This window comes from Stegodyphus dumicola, chromosome 3 (assembly GCF_044657685.1).
Source record: "Stegodyphus dumicola isolate Sdum_Otavi_A_Nest chromosome 3, ASM4465768v1".
NCBI classification, from domain to species: domain Eukaryota; kingdom Metazoa; phylum Arthropoda; class Arachnida; order Araneae; family Eresidae; genus Stegodyphus; species Stegodyphus dumicola.
This window is the reverse complement of record NC_140770.1, coordinates 101,397,119-101,417,702: the sequence shown is the minus strand read 5'-3', so window position 1 is coordinate 101,417,702 and position 20,584 is coordinate 101,397,119. Positions and strand designations below refer to the sequence as shown.

Genomic DNA, 20,584 nt, shown 5'->3' with positions numbered 1-20,584 from the left:
TCGCAGTAATTAGCGTTAAGGGGCTAACTCTGTTAGAAGTTTGATAGCTTCGGCTATATCTCTTTAATTAAGGTAATTTCTTAGTTTTTGAGTTCAAGTCCGAATGTTGGCTTTATTGTAAAACTCCAAGACGGAGTTCTGTTAAACTTTAATTGAAATAATAAAGGTTTATTTCACACCTCTTATTTGTTGTTTCCTATCCCCAAGCGATTATTCGCATACTAGTTCTTAAGATTCTTCAAATTCATCTGTAACTTAAAAGCACACAGTACAGAATCTTACAAAGTAATTAATTGAATTTAAGCAGTCTGCTAAAAAAAAAAAAAATTAAACTCATCCACACACGAAAAAAATTACAATTGAGCGTACTTATTTGCAAATATGTGCGACATTATAAACTAAATTGAAATTATAACGGAACAGGTTGGGGTTTTTCTCAATTAGTTTACGAATATCTGACACTAATCTGCAAATAAAATTTTTACTTATTAAATTATTCGCTATTTCTTTATCGTGATAAGAGTAGAGGATTAAATAAATTCGCAATCTCCCGTTATATTTCAAAGCCATTAAAGGGAGTTTAATGTGGTTTGTCAAGACTCTGAGTAAGAAGCAAAGCTTTAACAGGAACTGAAGTTATTTTTTTGTAATATACTTTAAATTGAATTGTTTCCTAAATCATGGAGTAACTCTCTTATAATTTATCTCTCTGTTAATCTAAATTTGGAGATTAAAGAAAGAGTAAGCTTAAATATTGTAGAAAATTTTAACGTTGAAATGAGCAATTTGTCTGATAAAATCGATTTCGTTCAATATTTTCCATACTATTTCTCTCGATACTAATTTCAATTAAGTTACAATATTCCGCTAAATTAAGTTACCAACATAGTTGTTTAAAAAACCATTAAATGTCGAAAACTAATTATAGAAAACTCACTGGTGATGTCAACAATTTAGAATATTTAGGCCGTGTGACGCCCAGATGACGTGTCGCCAAAAATCCCTTATATCATCGACGGGTAATAATTCCATCTCCCTTTAATGGAATTTTTACTCCCCGATTAGATACTTTTCCGCCCAATTCGCTTCTACCTCCCTTTCCTCAATAGAAGGGTTATCCTATCGCTAACATCCTCTTTTACCTCGTTCGCTCCGAAGCCAAGATTTTTCTGCGCTTTTCGTTCGTTAAGACGCTTTCGACTTATAATTTTTCTTCCAGCTGATTGCATAAAATATTCTACACAAAAATACAACATAAATAGCAATATGCCTTATTGGTTATGTATTTATATGTTTACTACTAAATAAGCATGCACAATATTCTACAATTTTAATTTATTTTTTAATTACGCTCTTATTTAACGACTTCTTGAAATAATTTAGGGTTCTACAATACTTGCTTAACTCACGTGTTAAAAATTTACACTTACATTTTTTTTTTTTTTTTTTTTTTTTTGCTTATTACGTGCAAACCTTAGGCACTACACGCTAAGGAAAGGATACCCAGTGGAGGTATTATTAAGGGGAACTGGGTAGTATCCACGTTACACATGGGGGAACCACTAAACGCCCATGCAGCCAGCGCGTTCCCCGGGACTCGAATCCGGGAACATGAATACATTTAACGCTTAAATATTGATGAACGCTTTGAAAATGTCAAAGACCATAACTTTCTATTGAGGGGAAACATTCAAAATGTTAGCAGTTTAAGCGATATTCTTATAGACAAGTCACTTTTGATTTTGGTGATTTTGCCATGATACAGCTACATGAATCTAGATGAGTTCTAGATTCAGTTCTAGATGATTCCGGATGCAGCGGAGTTTATCAATAGCTTCAGTTTTAAGGCAATTTATTGTTACAACGTTAATTTTCATGTGAATTATGATTTAAATTTATTACACAATTTTGTATTAATTATAATGGTCTTTAGCTTGAAAGGAAGATATTTTTACGTGAACCACCAAAAACCCTCTGGTAAGCTACTCGTATCTCACGATCAAAGTTTTGAAAACCCGTATTCTAGATATTACTTAACATAGCCTGAACAGACAAAATTTTATTATACATAATTCAGGAATAGATAAATAATACCATAGTAATTGAGAAGAAGAATGAGGATTAGATCCGATATTAAATTTAAAACTGAATTTTAATTAAAGAATCACATTTTTGATTGGGCTCTTTGATTGAAGAACAGTGGATTTTGATTAATTGCTGAGACACGAAATTTATCAGCCTAGCAGGACGGTTGTCTTCCTGGGATGCTTTTTTATCTAAAACTGACTATCTAAATCATGTTATAATATGGAGAATTTACAGTGGCAAATCTTTTCGTTAAGAAGTTATTTTACGTGAATATATGTAAATTTTTCTAAAGCAAGGACTTTTGAGAAAATGCTCTAAACTCAGGCAAATGAAAAGAAATTTTTAGCGGTGTAATTCACTATGATTAAGCGTTTTCAAAAAAATCACATTATTCGTCTAGTATTAAAAAAAAATCACTCAATGGATGATTAAATTCCTGTATTCAATTTTTTTAGCCCGAAGGGACAATTTGCCCAGAAGGACTATTAATTTCGTTTTGGCATTTTGAGTCGGCTCACTATAAATGTCGGTTCACTTTTCAAACCGATTCAAATTGCTGCCACCAAATATTAGAGCCCGCATTATATTTATGGAAATTAAATAACGAAAAATTTGCATCAAGGTATGCATGTTTCTCTCACTGTGAAAAAAAACAACGGTACCTAGAGACATCAAATTTTGAATAACGTAGTCCCCCATTCGAATATGAGCATCTGGAAGCCTAAATTTTAAATTTAAAATTTGTTATATTATCTGTACGGATGTGTAAAAAAAAAAAAACATTTTTATCTCCAGAATACATACCAGAATATAGAAATACATACCAGAATACATACCAGAATATAGAAAAGACTGTATACCAGAAATTCTAATGATTTGCTCTTTTAAATATTTTGTGATATTGTTGTTGAATTGAGTTTTATGGTTTAAGTGCGAAGAACATTATATTTAATAAGTAAATGGGCGTTTTGTGTTAAAAAACGCCATGAGGGACGTTCTTCAACACAAAACGCCCCCTTAGGCGTAATATAAATTCTGAAAGTTTTCAGATTTTTATTTTTTAAATTTATTTTTAATCTTGCTAATCAAATTACCCTTTTTTCTAGCTCTGTAAGTATTTAAAATACTCATTCCCGAAATGTTATTCTGTTCAAATGCCTTTTGACATTACAAAAGAGAGATGATGTGAGTGAAGAATAATGGTTTGTTATTGAATTAAAATACTAATGTGTTCTAATAATGTATATTATGTGTAATAATCGTTCTGTACTTAACAATAAATTCTTACTGGCACGAATTTCATAAAACACAGACAGAGAGCAAGAGGGAGATATAAATATGTAAAAAGATAATTTACATAAGTTCACTAAATTATTTTTTAAAAATACTTGAATAAAAATAAATCTTAAAGATTTTCAGATTTTATATTACACACAAAGGGGCATTTTTTTTTTCATTTACACACACATACGCATTTGGACCACATTTGGGGTAATACCCCTTTGGGCTAGAATCATTTAAAAACAACATATCTTTAGAATTTCCGATAGACAGTCTCGTGCGCTGGAGATAAGAAATGTTTTATTCCGTACAGTGTTACCACTGCTCGCTTTGAGATCTTTGAGCTTTTTAATCAAAAATTGGCTGAAGTTTTACAAAATAGAAAACAGACAATAAAACTAATTCAAAAAAGTCATTTAATCAAAATATTTACTCAACCATTTAGATACAAGGGTTGTCCAGAATAATGAAAACAACTAAAAATTAAGAGCTGTGCATTTGATACAGTAAAAAAGCACTTTTGGCTTGCAAAACTGCTTTCTTGGAAAGTGGAATTCTGAATAGTGGTAATATGTATATATACCATTTTTCGATCAGAAACTGTTCCAGTTTCGTGAGCGAGAAGATCTGTAATTTCATCTTCATGTTCTTCATGTTAACCCATCAGTAAACAATCTGATTTCAGCAAATGGGAAACACTACCTTTTATATTAGTTGCCCGTAAGAAACAGTGTGTGTATCATTATGCGGGAGTAATAGCTTAAAATAGTTACATAGTTACCTTTACGTATTCTTCCTTGTAACGTTATAGTCAGATCTATTGCAAACCGCAATATGAATGCACAAAGCATAACTAACAGGAAACAAATTAGCTTCTGATGATGCTTCTATGCATAAAATGTTCTCGAAAAAGGGATTGATGCGAATGTTAACCTATCAGTAAACAGCATTTGTTGCTATTGTTCAGCATTCGACGTTTACTTCTAATGTCAAAAATCCTTTTACCAATTCAAATTTAATGACATTGTTAAGAATTAGAAAGCATATTATAATAGAAAGGATGCTCTATAGTACGACAAAGTTCTTTTTTAGTTGCGGCATTATACCTTAACTCTTTTCCCAAATTAAAAGTATATTACAATTTTTCAGCTTAATGTAGTTTAAATTCAGTTCTATTATAAATTTCTCACCTCGCCAGTACTGAAAAAAATTGTATTTATAAAGTTTAAAAGAAGTTAAATTTCTTTTAAAGTCTTTAAGCGCAAAATATTAGAGCAGAAGCCGTGAAATTTACTTCCCCCCCCCTTTAACCTATTAACTTACTTTTGGAGCGAAACCTTTGTAAACGCAAATATAATCACATACTTCTCTAAACAGAGTTTGGTATGATTTTTACTGCCTACAGAGAAAAACACTGCAGAAACACATTTAAAAATTAAGGCGTAGCAAAGACATAGTTATAAAGAAAGGAAACAGTTTAGGAAGATAAACAGAATTAAAATGCAACTCGAGAGGCTCTGAGTCAGTAGCATTCTAGACAATATATAGCGTTTATAAACTTAGTTTACGTTTTAGAGTAAAAAAATGATTGATGACTACCTAAAACAAAATTTCCCTCTATAAAATTTCTAAAAATGTTCGTGGTAGTTTTGAATTTTAAAACTTATAATAATGAATTGTAACACCTCTAAACTTTTTATTTTATTTTATGTCTTCGAACAGTTAAAGATTATCGTCTCACTTGATTCATATGAACAAAATGAAGAGTATTACTTTATTAAATTGCTATTTTTACAGTAAATAGGTTGAATTTTTGTTAATTTTGACGCATACAAATAGTTTTATCTCTGGAAATCGTAGTAGGTCAAACGAATAATAAATAAATAAATAAATAAATAAAATAAATAAAAAGAAAATATGAAAGCTTTCAGATTTTAAATTACTTGCAAAGTTTTTTTTTTTTTTTTTTTTTTTTTTTTTTTTTTTTTTTTTTTTTTACATATTGTGTGTTATTTTTATTTCAAATAAGAGTAACACACATATCATCACACTTAAGCCATAAAATTCAGTTCAAGAGCAATACCGCAACATAATTTTCAATTGTGCATATCTTTAGAATAATTTTCGATACACAGTTTCACGAGCTGGGGATAAAAATGTTTTTCTATACAACGTTGCCATTTCTCGCTTTGAAATCCTTGAGTTCGTAATCAAAAATACGTTAAACTTTTACAAAATAGGAAATCGATAATAATACAAATTCCAAATTTTAAATTTGATCTTCCACATGCCCATAATTGTAGGAGCATTACGTCATTCAAAATTCGATGGCTTTGTAATTACGGATATCATATTTGAACGAAAATATCCGTTTTGACCGCTATCGAATGCAATTTAACTACGTTTTTGAGTGATATCTGTATGTAAGAACAGAAAGGACTGGTTTTCCCCAAACGGATTATAAAATTGATTTAGAATGGATTCAGAAGAGATTTTTTCGTGACGTCTGTACATACGTATGTATCTCGTATAATTGAAAAAAGAGTAGCCTTAGAGTATTGAAATTTAGTATTTAGGTCTGCTATAACATGTGGTTGTGCACCTCCTCTTTTAGTTACAATAGGCCGCACCAAATATTGAAATATATATATATATATATATATATATATATATATATATATATATATATATATGTTTTTTAACAGTATTTCGTGTTTTATGTTTTTCTGTACTTTACAATTTTAAAGTTTTTATGTATTTCTGCCTTGCCGCTAAGTGAGAGCTGAATTAATTGAATGAGATATACATCTCTGATGAATTTCGAGGAAATAAGTTTAAATGAAATGCAGTAAAAAATATGTATAATTTAATAAGCCGTACAAAGAAATCATGTAGTCTCCACATCAGATTTTTTTTTCGTAGACCTTAAAACGCCGCTCATCTTTTTTTTAATTTTCGTTAAAGTTTAGAAAATACTTTTTACTTTCTCGAAACAAAACATATAATCTTTTATTTAATTAAAATTAAATTATGGCCTTATTATCCTAGAAAATAATGAAATAAAAAATAATAATCTATATACGATTTTTAAAAAAAATATGATTTTAGCAAAAAAAAGTTAGAAGCCACATAATTTTAATACTTTTTCTATAAACTCCACCTCGTTTACATTTAATGCAATTTAACGGAGAAAAATATAAATGCGCAAATAAATAAAGTACAAGCAAAATTTATTATGGCTTGAAATAGAGAACTCGATTACTAGAGTTTCGGATATCTCGAATTAGAATAAGTGAGAGCACTGTTTATTTGTGTGAAAGAAAACGGATAACTTATCTGGAGTTCTGATACGAAATCTTACTTGCGAATAAAAACTTATCTGGAGTTCTGATACGGTATCTTATTTGCCAATAAAAATTCATTGATCCTTTAATTTGTCACAGAGAACTATTAATGATTAAATAACATTTTAATAGAAAAAAAGTTCAAGGTTATAAGAATTTATATAAACATTTAACTGACGTAAATAGTTATCTGAAAAATAGAAATGCGTTATCTGAAAATGATGAAACATTATGAATAACGTCCATCTGCGTTTACCTCGAATAACTGAAGTTCTGTTGTACCTTCACATAGGAATCGGAAACATCCGTGCTCGCCAAATTTAAATTCGCCGCCAAACGAAACAAAAGACCATCAAACGATGTACAGCAAGGGGGGGATGAGTGAAGGCGATACATGGATATTCCTTGAACAAGCTGGGGGGGACGAAATGAAGAGTTGAGGGGGATAAGTTGAGCGGTGCGCTCCGATCGTGAGGATGCGTCCACCCCATGATGGGTCACACGTGGGCACTCTAAGAACCAAACAACAATGAAAAAAGCGGAGTAGGCTTATTTGGGTGAAACCTCAACAGGTGCAAAGACATAAGCTGTCTCAGCTTGCCCAGAACTTGGATGCTTTTTCATACGGCGCTATGAAGTGTGTGCATGCGATATTGCAAAGTGACGGACGTCATCGTATTTATTTAACAGGTATGTTTATGTAATTTTTTTTTGAAAATAATTAAAAATAGGAAACAGATATTTTGCCATTTATGTAATTTTTTAAAAATAATTGTCATATAGTCATCGGAGATGTAATTAGTACATTTAAAAGCACTGCTTAATCTTTTGAATAAGCGATTTTATTAGACGTTTCATACATAAATGATAACCTATGCATCAAATAATTGAATTCAACTCGTTTTTTTAATACTATTTGCAGCTTATTACGGACATAAAACAATGGTAATTTGATATAGAAGCTAATGTATAAGATGGAGTTTTGCAATGATAATATTATATCTATTTTGAGAATGAAAAAAAAAAAAAATAATAAAAAAAAAAAAAAAAAAAAATCTGAAATGTTTCAGATTTTAAATTACGTCCAAAGGGGCGTTTTTTAACATTTTGTGTGTTACCTTTCTTTATTAAGTATCATGTTCCTCGCACTTAAACCATAAGATCCAGTGCAACAGCAATATCGCAAAATAGTTTTAAAACGAGCATATCTTTAGAATTTCCGATACAGAGACTCACGCGCTGGAGATAAAAATGTTTTTTTCTGCACAACGTTGCCATTGCTCGCTTTGAAATCCTTGAGTTTGTTAATCAAAAATTCGTCAAAGTTTTAAAAAATAGGAAATCGATCATAAAACAAATTTCAAATTTCAAATTTGGTCTTCCACATGCTCATATTCGTTGGAGGATTACGTTATTCAAAATTCGATGACTCTATGTACCGTTATTTTATGACAATGTGAGAAATATACATACATTTACGCAGATTTTCATTATTTAATTTCTTCAAATATAATGCAGGACTCTAACATTTTATGGCACAGTTTGAAAAGTGAACCGACATTTATCCGTCCGACGCAAAATGCCAAAACGAAACTAATAGTCCTTCGGGATTCAAATCCCTTTGGACTAAAAAAAAAAAAAAAAAAAAAAAAAAAAAGGGGGAGATTTCTTTACATAGAGAAATTACTGTTAATATTATGCAGCTCGTTGCAGATTTGTTTTATTTATTTATTTATTTTTTTTCAGGGTGTGAAACAATTTGCTTATGCTTTAAGTTAGCGTCTTTATTTCAGCACCTGTACTATACTCATTTCTCATAGATGTTAAAAGCAATACGCAATTAAGCTGTGTTCTCAGTAACTATTCTTATTCCACGTATCTTATGATATATTCAGTAAATAATTAAATTAATGACAATCTCCATCTTTTAATTTTCTTTTATAAAAGAAGTTATACTATTGCTTATTATTATTACTAGCCCAAAGCGCGTTAACCCAGAAGGACTATTAATTTCGTTTTGGCATTTTGCGTTGGTTCACTATAAATGTCGGTTTACTTTTCCAATTGTTGCCACCAAATATTAGGGCCCTGTGTTATATTTAAAGAAATTAAGTAATCAAGAATCGGCATAAATGTATGTTTCTCGCATTGTGATAATACAACGGTACCTAGAGATATCCAATTTTATAGTAACGTAACCTTCCACTGAATATGGACATCTGGAAGCCCAAATTTGAAATTTGTTTTATTATCGATTTCATGTTTTGTAATACTTTAAGGATTTTTGATTAACAAACTCAACGATTTCAAAGCGAGAAACGGCAACACTGTTCGGGGGGAAAAAAAATAATAACCTCCAGCACGCGAGACTGTGTATCGGGAATTCTAAAGATAATATCATTTTATAATTATTTTGTGATATTGCTGTTGAATTGAATTTTATGATTTAAGTGCGAAGAACATGATATTTAATAAATCAAAGTAACACACAAAACTTTAAACAAACACTCTTTTGGGAGTAATATAAAATCTGAAAGCTTTCAGATTTTATTCTTTATTTTTAAAATCTGCGAAAGTGCGGCTGCTGATTCTAACATTGCTTCTTTTTATTTATTAATTTTTAACATTTTGCTTATTGTAAATAATTTCATAATGGAGGGGAAAAGTTTACTGCTTACTCGTTTCAAGTGAAACTTGAAAGCCGCTTTGATATTAATGTAAAAATATTAAGTGATATGTATAATATTTAAATGAAGTTTTTTTCTGTATTTTGTAGATAGTAGGAGATAAACTGAAATTATTTTCCTCAAATATTAGTAAGTACTAATGTAAAGTGCTAAAGTAGTCTAATTAATTAATTTATTTTATTTTAATTTCTATCTGTCAATAAATATCTATCTAGTTTAGCTGAGATTGACTAATAAGAATTTGTGTTTTTTACGCAAGATTATAAAAATTCACCTCATAACTCCTCCCTAAAAACAAAACAAAACAAAAAAACAAAAAAAAAAAAAAACCATTTTGAATTTCAATAATATGAAAAAAAAAAAAAAATAATAACATCAGATCAAATTTTTTATTTCATAGTGTATTTCTATTTAAGATTATTATTTCTATTTAAGATATTTTATTTATTATCTCATATATTTAGATCACTAATTATGATTCTAAAATGAGGCAATTTATATTTTATTTCATAAGCTATTTTTAATGCTGAATATTGTCTTAAATTTTTTGAAACTGTGTTTTTCTAAAAGAACGAAAATCCTATAGGTTTAACAAATCTAACGAAAAAAATTCACGCCCCGGGGCGCAGTTTTTGAAAGAAGTGGAAAGAAGATCCATTCTATGATTCATATTCTATTAAAGAAAATGAGGAGAATTTCTCAATTTGTCACAAATATTATTACAAATTGCTGTTGGATAACGTATGTTTTCATTTTTTCTCAAAGGTCGGTTGTCGATTTGTACATAATAATATTTTACCAAGTAAAATATTTTAATCAATTATGAAGAACAAGTAAATTAAGAAATTGTGATATAGTAAGACCTGTCTGTGATGAACTGTGAGCAAAGTTGGGATGAAACTCAGAGAATGTCAAATAGGAATTAAGAAAAAATGCCATAAATTTTAGGTAACCTGAAACAGAATAAAAGTATATTCTAGGTAAACTAAAAGAGAATATAAGTATTATAAAAAATAATCAAAATTATGGTTAGAAAATAAAGAATGTGGTATTTTTAATTTGGATGGCATATACCAAAAATAATTATTTGAAAGTATCAAATCTTACCATCAAAAAGCTATAACATATTGGATACAATGCATTTTTCCTACACTTCACATATCCACAAAGTATTGTTAAGATATTTGGATAAAGAAAAATATAGCCTTGACCATTTTCAATATATTTTTATCGAAAAACGTGTTTTCTAACATATCGGACACAATAGAATCAATATATGTGTTCTATCAGTTTCACATTTGTAAGCATTTATAAGGAGTTTAATTTTTTAAAATGATAATAAGCAACCTTATTGGAAAGAAACCTCTTAGAATTAATATCTCTATAATGAAGCCATTCAGATTCATTTCCATTTTATTTCATTATTTTTGTCCCCTTTGCAACGTACTGCTATTGTCTTCTAGTAATATAGTAATATTTCCTCATCTATATGGATAATCCATTTCAAAATATATCACAACATGAAATCGAAGTATGTGCAGTGAAAGAAAAGTATAACAAGAATAAAATTCGAGTAATACATAAAAATTTGCAAGACGTTACGGATAATATACTTAATACACGGTATACTTAATTAGATACTCATGTAACATATATAAATAAATATTAACTGTTACGATACATATAAATAAATGTTCTATATAGTAAGACTAAACAGATAATATTTATTCTATATATTGCCGAGAAAAGTACAATGAAAATTATGCTCCATTTATGATAAGTAAAGCTTTGAAGAAAAGTGTATATTACGCGTTAAATTTTTTTCAGGGGCTTAAATCTGCATAATTGCCATAAAATTCAAAATGCGGCACATAATGCAGTTTCTGCCATTCTTCTGAGACTAAACTATTCTTTCATAAAAGAAAAAAGGATTAGAATGAAAAAAAAAAAAGTAAAGCATAAATTGCGAAGAAGACCAAATTAAAGATGATAATGAAAAAGTAAAATTAGGTAAGCGAAGTTTTAGCTTTTCAAAAATCCCTCTTTATTCTTTACTTACTAGAAGTGTCAGGTAATTAGAGAGACCGTTTCTCGAATACGAAAGAAAGTAAACCTGTTTGTGAAAGAATTCAAGGGCGTTGTAACTTATAAAATTTTAGGAGGATGTGCTGTTAATGCTTCCACGCGTCTTATTTTCGCATCACAATGTGCTTAATACTCGTACTAAAGAACGTCCACAAAAAATTTTAACATATCTTTTCCTTCTTCATTAACACGATCTTTTCGGTAAAAAATGTACGTTACGATTAAAATTTCTTGATGAAAATCAACGAAAGTTTCAACTGTAAAATTGTCTTTGTTACCTTACAGTTGTGTTGCACTGCATTAGAATTAGCACCTCGTCACTTTCAATGGAGTATTCTGAAAACACTATGTGTGTTCCTGGGCGTTTATATATTGAAAAAGAGGTTCTTGTTCCTTAAACTAAAGCAATGAATTAGCGCTTTGTTTAATTAAACATTTTATCGGTCATAAACACACATTTACTGTATTTCACAAACCACTGGTTCATGTGTATTTAGAATTCACTCTCTTTCCCCAAGTGTACGAGGCCTTTTTCCTTTAGAAAGTTTTCCAAGAAGGCATTCCTTTGCTTAGCCATATACTCGAGTACTTTGCCATAATAATAAACTAAACCAAAACCAAACTACTCTGTTGCCATTCCAAAACAGCATTCTTCAAATGTAAAAAGATTACATAGTATTCTTTAAAATTTAACAATTCTTGCATTTATATTCTTGCACACACGCACCTCTCCAGATATATATATATATATGTATAATTTATAAGGGTAAAAAAATAGAAAATCATTTACAATAAAATAATCCCTCCGCTTGAGCTGCTCCAGATGATTAAATTCTAAAGAAATTATTATAATATGAAATTTTAATTAAAAGGCGTAGGAGGAATTGTTTAGGGTATTAATTTTGTTTACTGTTAATTGGCAAGGAAATTTGAAAGCTGGAAATTTTTTTCTTTCAAAAGGGGAATGTAAGCTTGAAAAAAATATATTTATGAATAAAAATGTATTTATAAATAAAAACTATTAATCACCTTTTGTTTAATGCTTCAAATAAAACTTTCAAGGTGTTAGTATTTAAAACATTAAACCTTGATGATTATTGGTGCTAAACACGCTTTTCGTTCTTCTTACCGTTATCTAATTCAAACCGCAGCTAATTAATTGTACATTAATGCAAATAAAATTTCTAAAAATACCATAATGACCAAAGCTACTCCGACTCACGTTCGGAACCCTACAACAATTACAGTAAATCCATAATTAAACTAAATTGAATGCATGTGTGTATGTAATGCAAAATACTAACTATAATTTCCAAAGACCCTTTGGTCTTGTATGGATAATTTCTCTTTCAGTACTAAAATTAGCAGTTGCTTATAATAAGCTTCTGTAAAAGATATCGTTTTATAATTAATAGCCATCATATGACTTATATATAAAAAGCTCCGATGCTGATAATTTACTGAAGGGGTATCGGAAACCCCTATACCGACAATGTCAAATTGGTCATTTTCGATGTACCTTTTCTCAAAATCTACTGTAGATACACGCTTGAAATTTTTTGTGTAATTAAAGTATACCTATCTGATTATACTTAAATGAGCTTTTGAAACATTTTGAATTTTAGAGTAATTTACAGAATATTTTGTTAGGCATAGTAAAATTTAGCATTTTTCTCACACAAAAAACTTTTTAAACTTTCTAAGTCTATCACAAAAAGCTCATTTCAGTAAATATTAGGAAACCTAATAAATAAGCCATAAACATTTTAGATACCTGTAAGCAGTAGTTCCTGAGAAAAGGTACATCGAGTATAAAAAAATCACGTTTGGAGAAAAACACGTTTTTATGTAAAAATCCTCATTGATCAAAGCAGTCGATGACATATTAAAACTAGATTTTTTTACAGTTCTAATTTTCATAGAGATTAAAGAATGGTATTTTTAGAAAGATAAAAGTGTAGAGAATTTGAAAATGCAAAAATCCGAAATCACAATTTTTTGAAGATTTTGGGTTCCAACATCCCTGAAGTCATCCGCCAATAATAATTTTTAAGAGTTATCAATTAGCCAAACACAATATATCGAAATCAAAAATGACGTATTTTTTTTTCTCTCTCGAGCCTTCTTTTTTTAAACCAAAAATTTCTTTTTCCAATATAACATGTTTAGGAGAATTTTCCATTGATTGATTAATGGTATTTATTATCATAAATATTGCCTAAATTAAAAAGTTATGGCATTAAATTTTTTATATGCTAGGAAAAAGAGTAAAAAAAATTACAGCTTACATTTATATAGATTGACCTGTTCGATTAATGTTATGAAATCGATTAATGTTATGTTCGACCATTGTTATGAAAAGGAAACTGGCGGTTGAAGTAAGACAGAGCTGAAATATTAATAAATGAAGATATTTATTTACTTCATTTAAAGCTAAGGTAGATTCGCAACAATATCGTGCTAAAAGATATTCTTGAATAGCATGATTATCATGTTCAATTGTGAATTCTTGAATACCATGATTATCATGTATGTATATGGCCACTAATGACCGGACAACCACTGCCCACCGAAACATAAGTGATGGTATCGCCTTTATACGTCAGAAGGTCTGCGAATTCCCGTATGATCAATGCCTGGTTCGACAGTATGTCGGATCAAGATCTCCTATGACAGTCTCGATCCTACAAAGTTGTCGATCCTCTAGAGGTACACAGAAAAGTGATAATGTAATTAAAATTTTCCTCTTTTTCTGTGTGCGCCGTTGCTAATTATCAGGCTTATTTGTACTAGGAAAGTGTCGATAGCATGCATGTGTTGATTTTACATTCTGTCTTCATAAAGGAATGCGAGTATCAACCCTTGGAAAGGAAACAGGGGGTTTGAAATGAGATAGCTCTGAAATATTAAATATAAATGAAGATATTTCTTTCCTCCCTTCTTTTGGGTATGGTATATTAGCAAAAATAATGTGGAGGTAAAACATTTTCTTGAATGTATGCATGTCCTGTACACTACCATTAATGACCGAACATGTATACATTGCCATTAATGACCGGACACCCACTGGAATATAAACCGTGTTTCCCGTGTACGTCATGGTATAATAAAAGGCCAGTCAGCTCGAAGCTGACGTTAGTGCTAGACAGTCACTAAAATAAATGCACAATGTTACATGCGTGTAAATGCTGACACGGATACTGATCGATATCACTTCTGGTGTCAAGCACTTAAAGTTCTAAGTAGTTCATTCAGATATGCCAAAAGGCCGTTAACTGTAGTTTTTTAAAACTTTATGGTGCATAGCAACCACTCGAAGGCGAAGATGTTACAAACTGATTTCACCAGGCAATCAAAATTTTGTGGAAAGTCAAAGTAGGCGTGGTCACAAACAAAGTTCAAAGTCTTTCGATACACTTAAAATCAATTTCCTGCATAAGTTCACTGAGTTCTTGAATAAAATAAGGCGAATACTAATGCTGATTAAATAATCTGCGATAATACGCACAAGTTGAGAAGTCGAGGTAGATTTTTCGTGATGGTACGGACAAGTTGGAGTGATAGCCACAGCGGTAGTCGTGACATGCTGAAATTATAATTAGCACAATACTTGAATATTTGAATCTGAAATAACACGTAAATAAATAAGTAACGTAGAGTCCATAGCCTGCTCTACCAGTCATAAAGTCCATTACGCTTTGCCAAAAGACACACTAATTTAAATTTCACTAAGTTCTTGGTTAGATAAATGAGGAAAGTCTTGGTTAAATAAACTTGCAATAATATTAAACTATTTACATCACCATTTTGGGTTGTGGTGTATAGACCTAGGCCCTTTTACCACACTTTTCACTGTGGGGTCGTAGTTTGCAATTTCTCTTATAGCGTACACTGGCGAATTTTGCATTTTCTCGAAAAAGTTATGCTGTTCCATAACGATTTGCTCTGAGACTGGTTTTAGTTTGAGGTCTTCCTGAATTGTGCTGGTACGGAGGAACCACGGTGTGTTCGTGATAGCTCTAAGAATTTTATTTTGTAAGTAAGCAATTTCCTTCTTACTTTTTTGATAACAGTAGCCCAGGCTGGTGCTGCGTACAATAAAGCAGGCCTAATTAAGGTTAAGTAGAGCATTCTTTTGATTTTAATATTGAGTTTTGATCTTCTGCCAATTAAGTTATAAAGTTCCATAAAAGCTTTATTTGCTTATCTACTTGATAGCTGACATGATCTTTAAAGGAGAGGCGGTCGTCAAGAATTACTCCTAAATATTTCGCTGAACTTAAAACCGGAATGATTTCATTTGCAATTTTGATATCGGAGTTTGTACGCATATTTTTTCTGTATCTTCGGAATTGGACGATATTACACTTTGCTGTATTAATTTTAATATCCCAGAGTTAGAAGAAAACACTTAGAAACATAAATAATACATGCGTATGCGTACGTGCTTCACATTATTTTTTTTTTTACTCAACTGGTCCACGAGGCAAATGCTGAGTCTGGAATATAATTTCCAAACGATTATTCGTAGAACGATAAGTTAGAGAAAAATAGTTTTATGTATATAGGATTTCTTTCCAAAGCGAAATGTTTATATTGAACGTAATTCGTAATTTAAATACTGAACAAAGCTCATTTATAAACAGAGCTGAAACTGGTCATAAACGGCTAATAGTACTAGCAAAAAGGATCATTAACAGAAATGCAGAATGAACACTTTCTTTACTGACTAAATATGTGGTGTTATAGTGACCAAGTGAATATGGTAATCGTTGAAAATCATTGACAAAGACAAGAATAAAGAAAAGCCGCACAACAGATGCAAATACGATATGCATCAACATATCACAATGACAACAAGTACACTTGTTCACGCTGGGAGCACAGAAAGATGATTCTGAATAATATCTACAATAGCTACACTTATATCTGATACTCTAGTTTCTTTTTAACCATTGTACTACAAACTAATTATCGATGGTTGCATCTACCGCTCAGAAATAAAACAGAACAGTAGGATAAAACAAAAATGAATCAACTGAAACAGTATTCTTTAATTGTTCAGACAGTTTCTACTTGATTGAATTGAAACTAAAACAATACTCTTTCATTAGAATACCCGATACATTCATTGTGTTTATCTGATGAGGCTGGCATAAATAATTGTATAAGTAATTGGAAATATGTCTTTCTTTAAAAAAGTTTTAAATCATGGAAAATAATCAGTTAGAGAAGGATAACTAAGCAATCGCAGGGAGTTAGATGCCAAAATGATGAATTGTCTGCATTAACTGCAAGTGTATTAACTGCTACAAGTTCCCGAATAAATATCTGTATAGGCTTTTCACACATTTTTAGACGATTTTGCTTTGCTATCAAAAAGTCGCCTGCTTGGGAATTTTTTTTATCTGAAACTGTATTTTTGAAAGTAAAAGTTAACGTCTGCTACTTCGCAACTCCGTTTTCATGCAAAATGGCACTTTTAAAGAAGCAATGGATAGAAGACTGCTTGTGCTTTTCCGAAGAAAATTATTCGTGTTTAATTATTAAAAAATGCTGTGAAAGCCATAAAATTTAAGTATCTAAAGCAACAATAGGTAATATTATCAATAAGAAAGAGCGAAAAAAAAAACCCTGAAAATTTTCAGATTTTATATTGCGCCTAAAGGGGGATTTTTTAACGTTTTGTGTCTTACCTTTATTTATTAAATATCATGTTCTTTGCACTTAAACCATAAATTCCAATTCAACGGCAATATCTCAAAATAATTTAAAAAGAGCATATCTTTAGAGTTTCGATGCACAGTCTCACGCGCTGGAGATAAAAATGTTTTCTGTTTCATGCAGTCTTGCCATTGCTCGCTTTGAAATAGTTGCGCTTCTTAATCAAAAGCTCATAAATGCTTTACAAATTATGAAATAGATAATAAAAACAAATTCTAAATTTGGGCTTCTAGATGCCCATGTTCGGGTGGAGATGTACGTTATTCAATATTTGATGGCTTTAGATACCATTGTTTTATCACAATGCGAAAAATATATATACAATGTGTGCAGATTCTTCATTATTTAATTGCTTTAAATGTAATACAGGGCGAATAATATTTGGTGGCAACGATTTGAAAAGTGAAACGCCGTTTATAGTGAAACGCCACAAAACGCCAAAACGAAATTAATAGCTTTTCTGGGCTAACTCCGTTGGCTAACTACGTTTGGGCTAAAAACTTCAAAATTAGACTTCATAGGAGAAAAATAGTTCAAATTTACATATCCAAGACAAAAACGGAATGTTTCAAATGTTGTAAATGTAAGAACTTTAATGTTAAAAGGCAATCGGCAAAGGGCAGTTGAATAGTCATTAAAATGCTCAATGTCAACTTAAAAACAAAGTGATTAATGCTGCATTGAATCTTAAGAAAAAAAAATAAATAAAAAACCGTAATTTGCATTGTCGTTTTACACGACATATCGCCGAAAGCAGAATGCGCTGCAGAATTTTCTATGAGAAACAATTATTCTGACAAAAATAAAATAAAAAATAATAAATAAATAAATAAATAAATAAATAAAAATAATAGTAATATCACAATAGATGATTCCTGGTCATATTTAAAGGATCGCAAAAATAGATCCATTCATTATCATCAAAGGGAAGAAAAATAAATCTTAGAACATGGTTCGAAGAATCTAAAGAAAGTTTAAAGAGATACATCATTGTTGCTGGTTTTTGATATAATAACAAATAAAAATTAAAGGAATGCAGAAAACCGTTAAATTCAACTCCACATATTATCAGGAACATATTTTATTCCCAATTTTCAAATATGAAATACCTTCTCTTTACCCACAGTGCCATCAATAAGTGGAACTGCATGAAGACAGAACAAACAGGCGCACATCAGAATCCACTGTCAATTTCCGAGAAGAAATGGAACAAGAAACGTGTATCAAGGCCATATCCTTCACTCATATCCCTACTAAATCTCTGATATATCATCCACGAATTTTGGGGCTTTTAAAAATGGAATTGCCCAAACTTCGACCTATAGCCCTCCTTGGACTTTAGAAAGCTGTTCAAGAGGAATGGGAATGGGGTAGAATTACCTGTTTCGATACTAAAAAATGCTTTATTCTCTTGGAAATTACGGTGTAGAAATATAGGGAAGAATAAGAAGTATCAAATGGAATATTTAAAACATAAAAATTTTAGGTAAAGTATTTATGTAAATGGAAAAGAAATTCGTCTAAAAGATGTACGAACCGTCTCTGTGTTTATTTATGAATCCCATTATTCAGTGATAACTAATGATGAATTCTAATTCAGAAGTCAAACAACAAAAATCAGCGTTATATTTACAATTACTGATTTTCGTTGTTTGACTTCTGAATTAGTATTTATTCGGCGTGTTATTGTGTCTTAATTAATGATGAATTGTTTAAAGAAACGTAATATTTAGAAGATTATTATGACGATAGTCGTTCATTCACGTTCACGTCTATTTGGGGTAATCGGTTATATTTAGTAAATGATCAAATCGACGTTCGAAAGGAAAGCTATTAAAGAATAACAATAGACGTTCAAGAATCTGAGAATATTTTTCATTTAAAATAAACTGAATCCATTGTAAACGTCTATTTACAATATCGTCATGTCGCCTACGTTATGATTTTGACAACATTTGAAAAGAAAAAACAAAGAAGAAGAAAATAGAAACAAAGATGAAGTAGATGTCGTAGTTAATAATAGTTCGAACTAAAAACTAGAATGATTCTATATCGACAATGATTTCTCAAAGCTGTTCTTCACTTTTAAATCAAAAATCCAAATCAAAATGTCTGACAATGAAATGAAAACATTTCCTGCAGTATATTGTTACATTCAAACAAATGGCTTCTTTTATTTTATATTTGACTTTGAGACGCTAAAAGTCATTTCTCCTTTTATATATTCCCAAATTTAAAATGTCAGTAGTCTGGTAATATCGAATTAGACTTAGAAGAAATTCTCCAAGAATGTTTATCTAGATATGCATATAGATTTATGCACATTTTGATAGATAACAATCTTTTAATGGCACAATGCGAACAGATTTTATTATATGGCAGCTCAGTTTTGCTTGAGGAATAAACAGAGTTATATTTCCTTTCGTAATTGATATCTGACAGTGGTGTAGGCAAACAAAAGATGATTTTGGCGCAACGTGAATGGGACAGAGATAATCGATCGCAATGATTTATTTACTTAGCAAGCAAACGTGACATGCCTCTGTAGCAAGGGAAGAAACGCTTGCTACGGCAACTATACTGGTTTGTTTATTTGTTTAAAATGCGATTTTGCAAGATCTGGACAGGGAGGAATGGAATTCTTTTCATGACTGGGATATGTATTCTAAGAATGTGGAGAGTGGCGTTTTCAGGAGAATGTTCAGCACTTTTTGAAAAGTATTAAACGTATAAAAGTATATGTATGTATGTGAACGGAAATTCCATTTTGAGGAAATGGATACATTTTTCGAAAAGATGCAGGCAAAATGAAATATTTGAAGTTTTCTAGAGAAGTAGCTGGTCACTAGATACTCTTTTGGAACTATTTTCTTTATACAGTATTATGATACATATATACGAGGATCCTGCAATTATATTGAGTTTGCCATTTATATACTTGGCATTTGTAGAAAACCTAATATTTGAATCTTAAAATACGTGTACGGTTATTATTTATCTTTCCTGATAAATAACATTATCTTCCCTGAGTTGTAAAATTAAATTCTTTCTGGTGTAGCATGAATACTATTATAAGTTGCTCTGACTGCTGGACGACTTACCGTTCAACAACTAACTTTCAGTCAAGATTTGAAATAATTACAATACTGTAAAATAATTTTAAAAAAATCTGAAAGGTTTCAGATTTTAAATTACGTGCAAAGGGGTGTTTTTTTAACGTTTTGTGTGTTACCTTTATTTATTAAATATCATGTTCTTCGCACTAAAGCCATAAAATTCACTTCAATAGCAATGTCACAAAATAATTTTAAAATGAGCCTATCTTTAAAATTTCTGATACACATTTCCGCGCGCTGGAGATAAAAAGTCCCCCCC

At 30.5% G+C, this 20,584-nt stretch overlaps 1 protein-coding gene across 1 annotated transcript in view; it reads left to right on the top strand.

The window, feature by feature from the left end:
• Nucleotides 1-7,241: 7,241 nt before the first annotated feature.
• The window catches only part of LOC118183164 (uncharacterized), a 224,488-nt gene continuing 211,145 nt past the window's right edge, over nucleotides 7,242-20,584 (top strand). Inside the window, exon 1 of the mRNA XM_035352605.2 lies at nucleotides 7,242-7,403. Within this exon, the coding sequence (XP_035208496.1) occupies nucleotides 7,346-7,403 (58 nt within the window). The 5' untranslated portion in view covers nucleotides 7,242-7,345. The remainder of the gene's footprint in view (nucleotides 7,404-20,584) is intronic.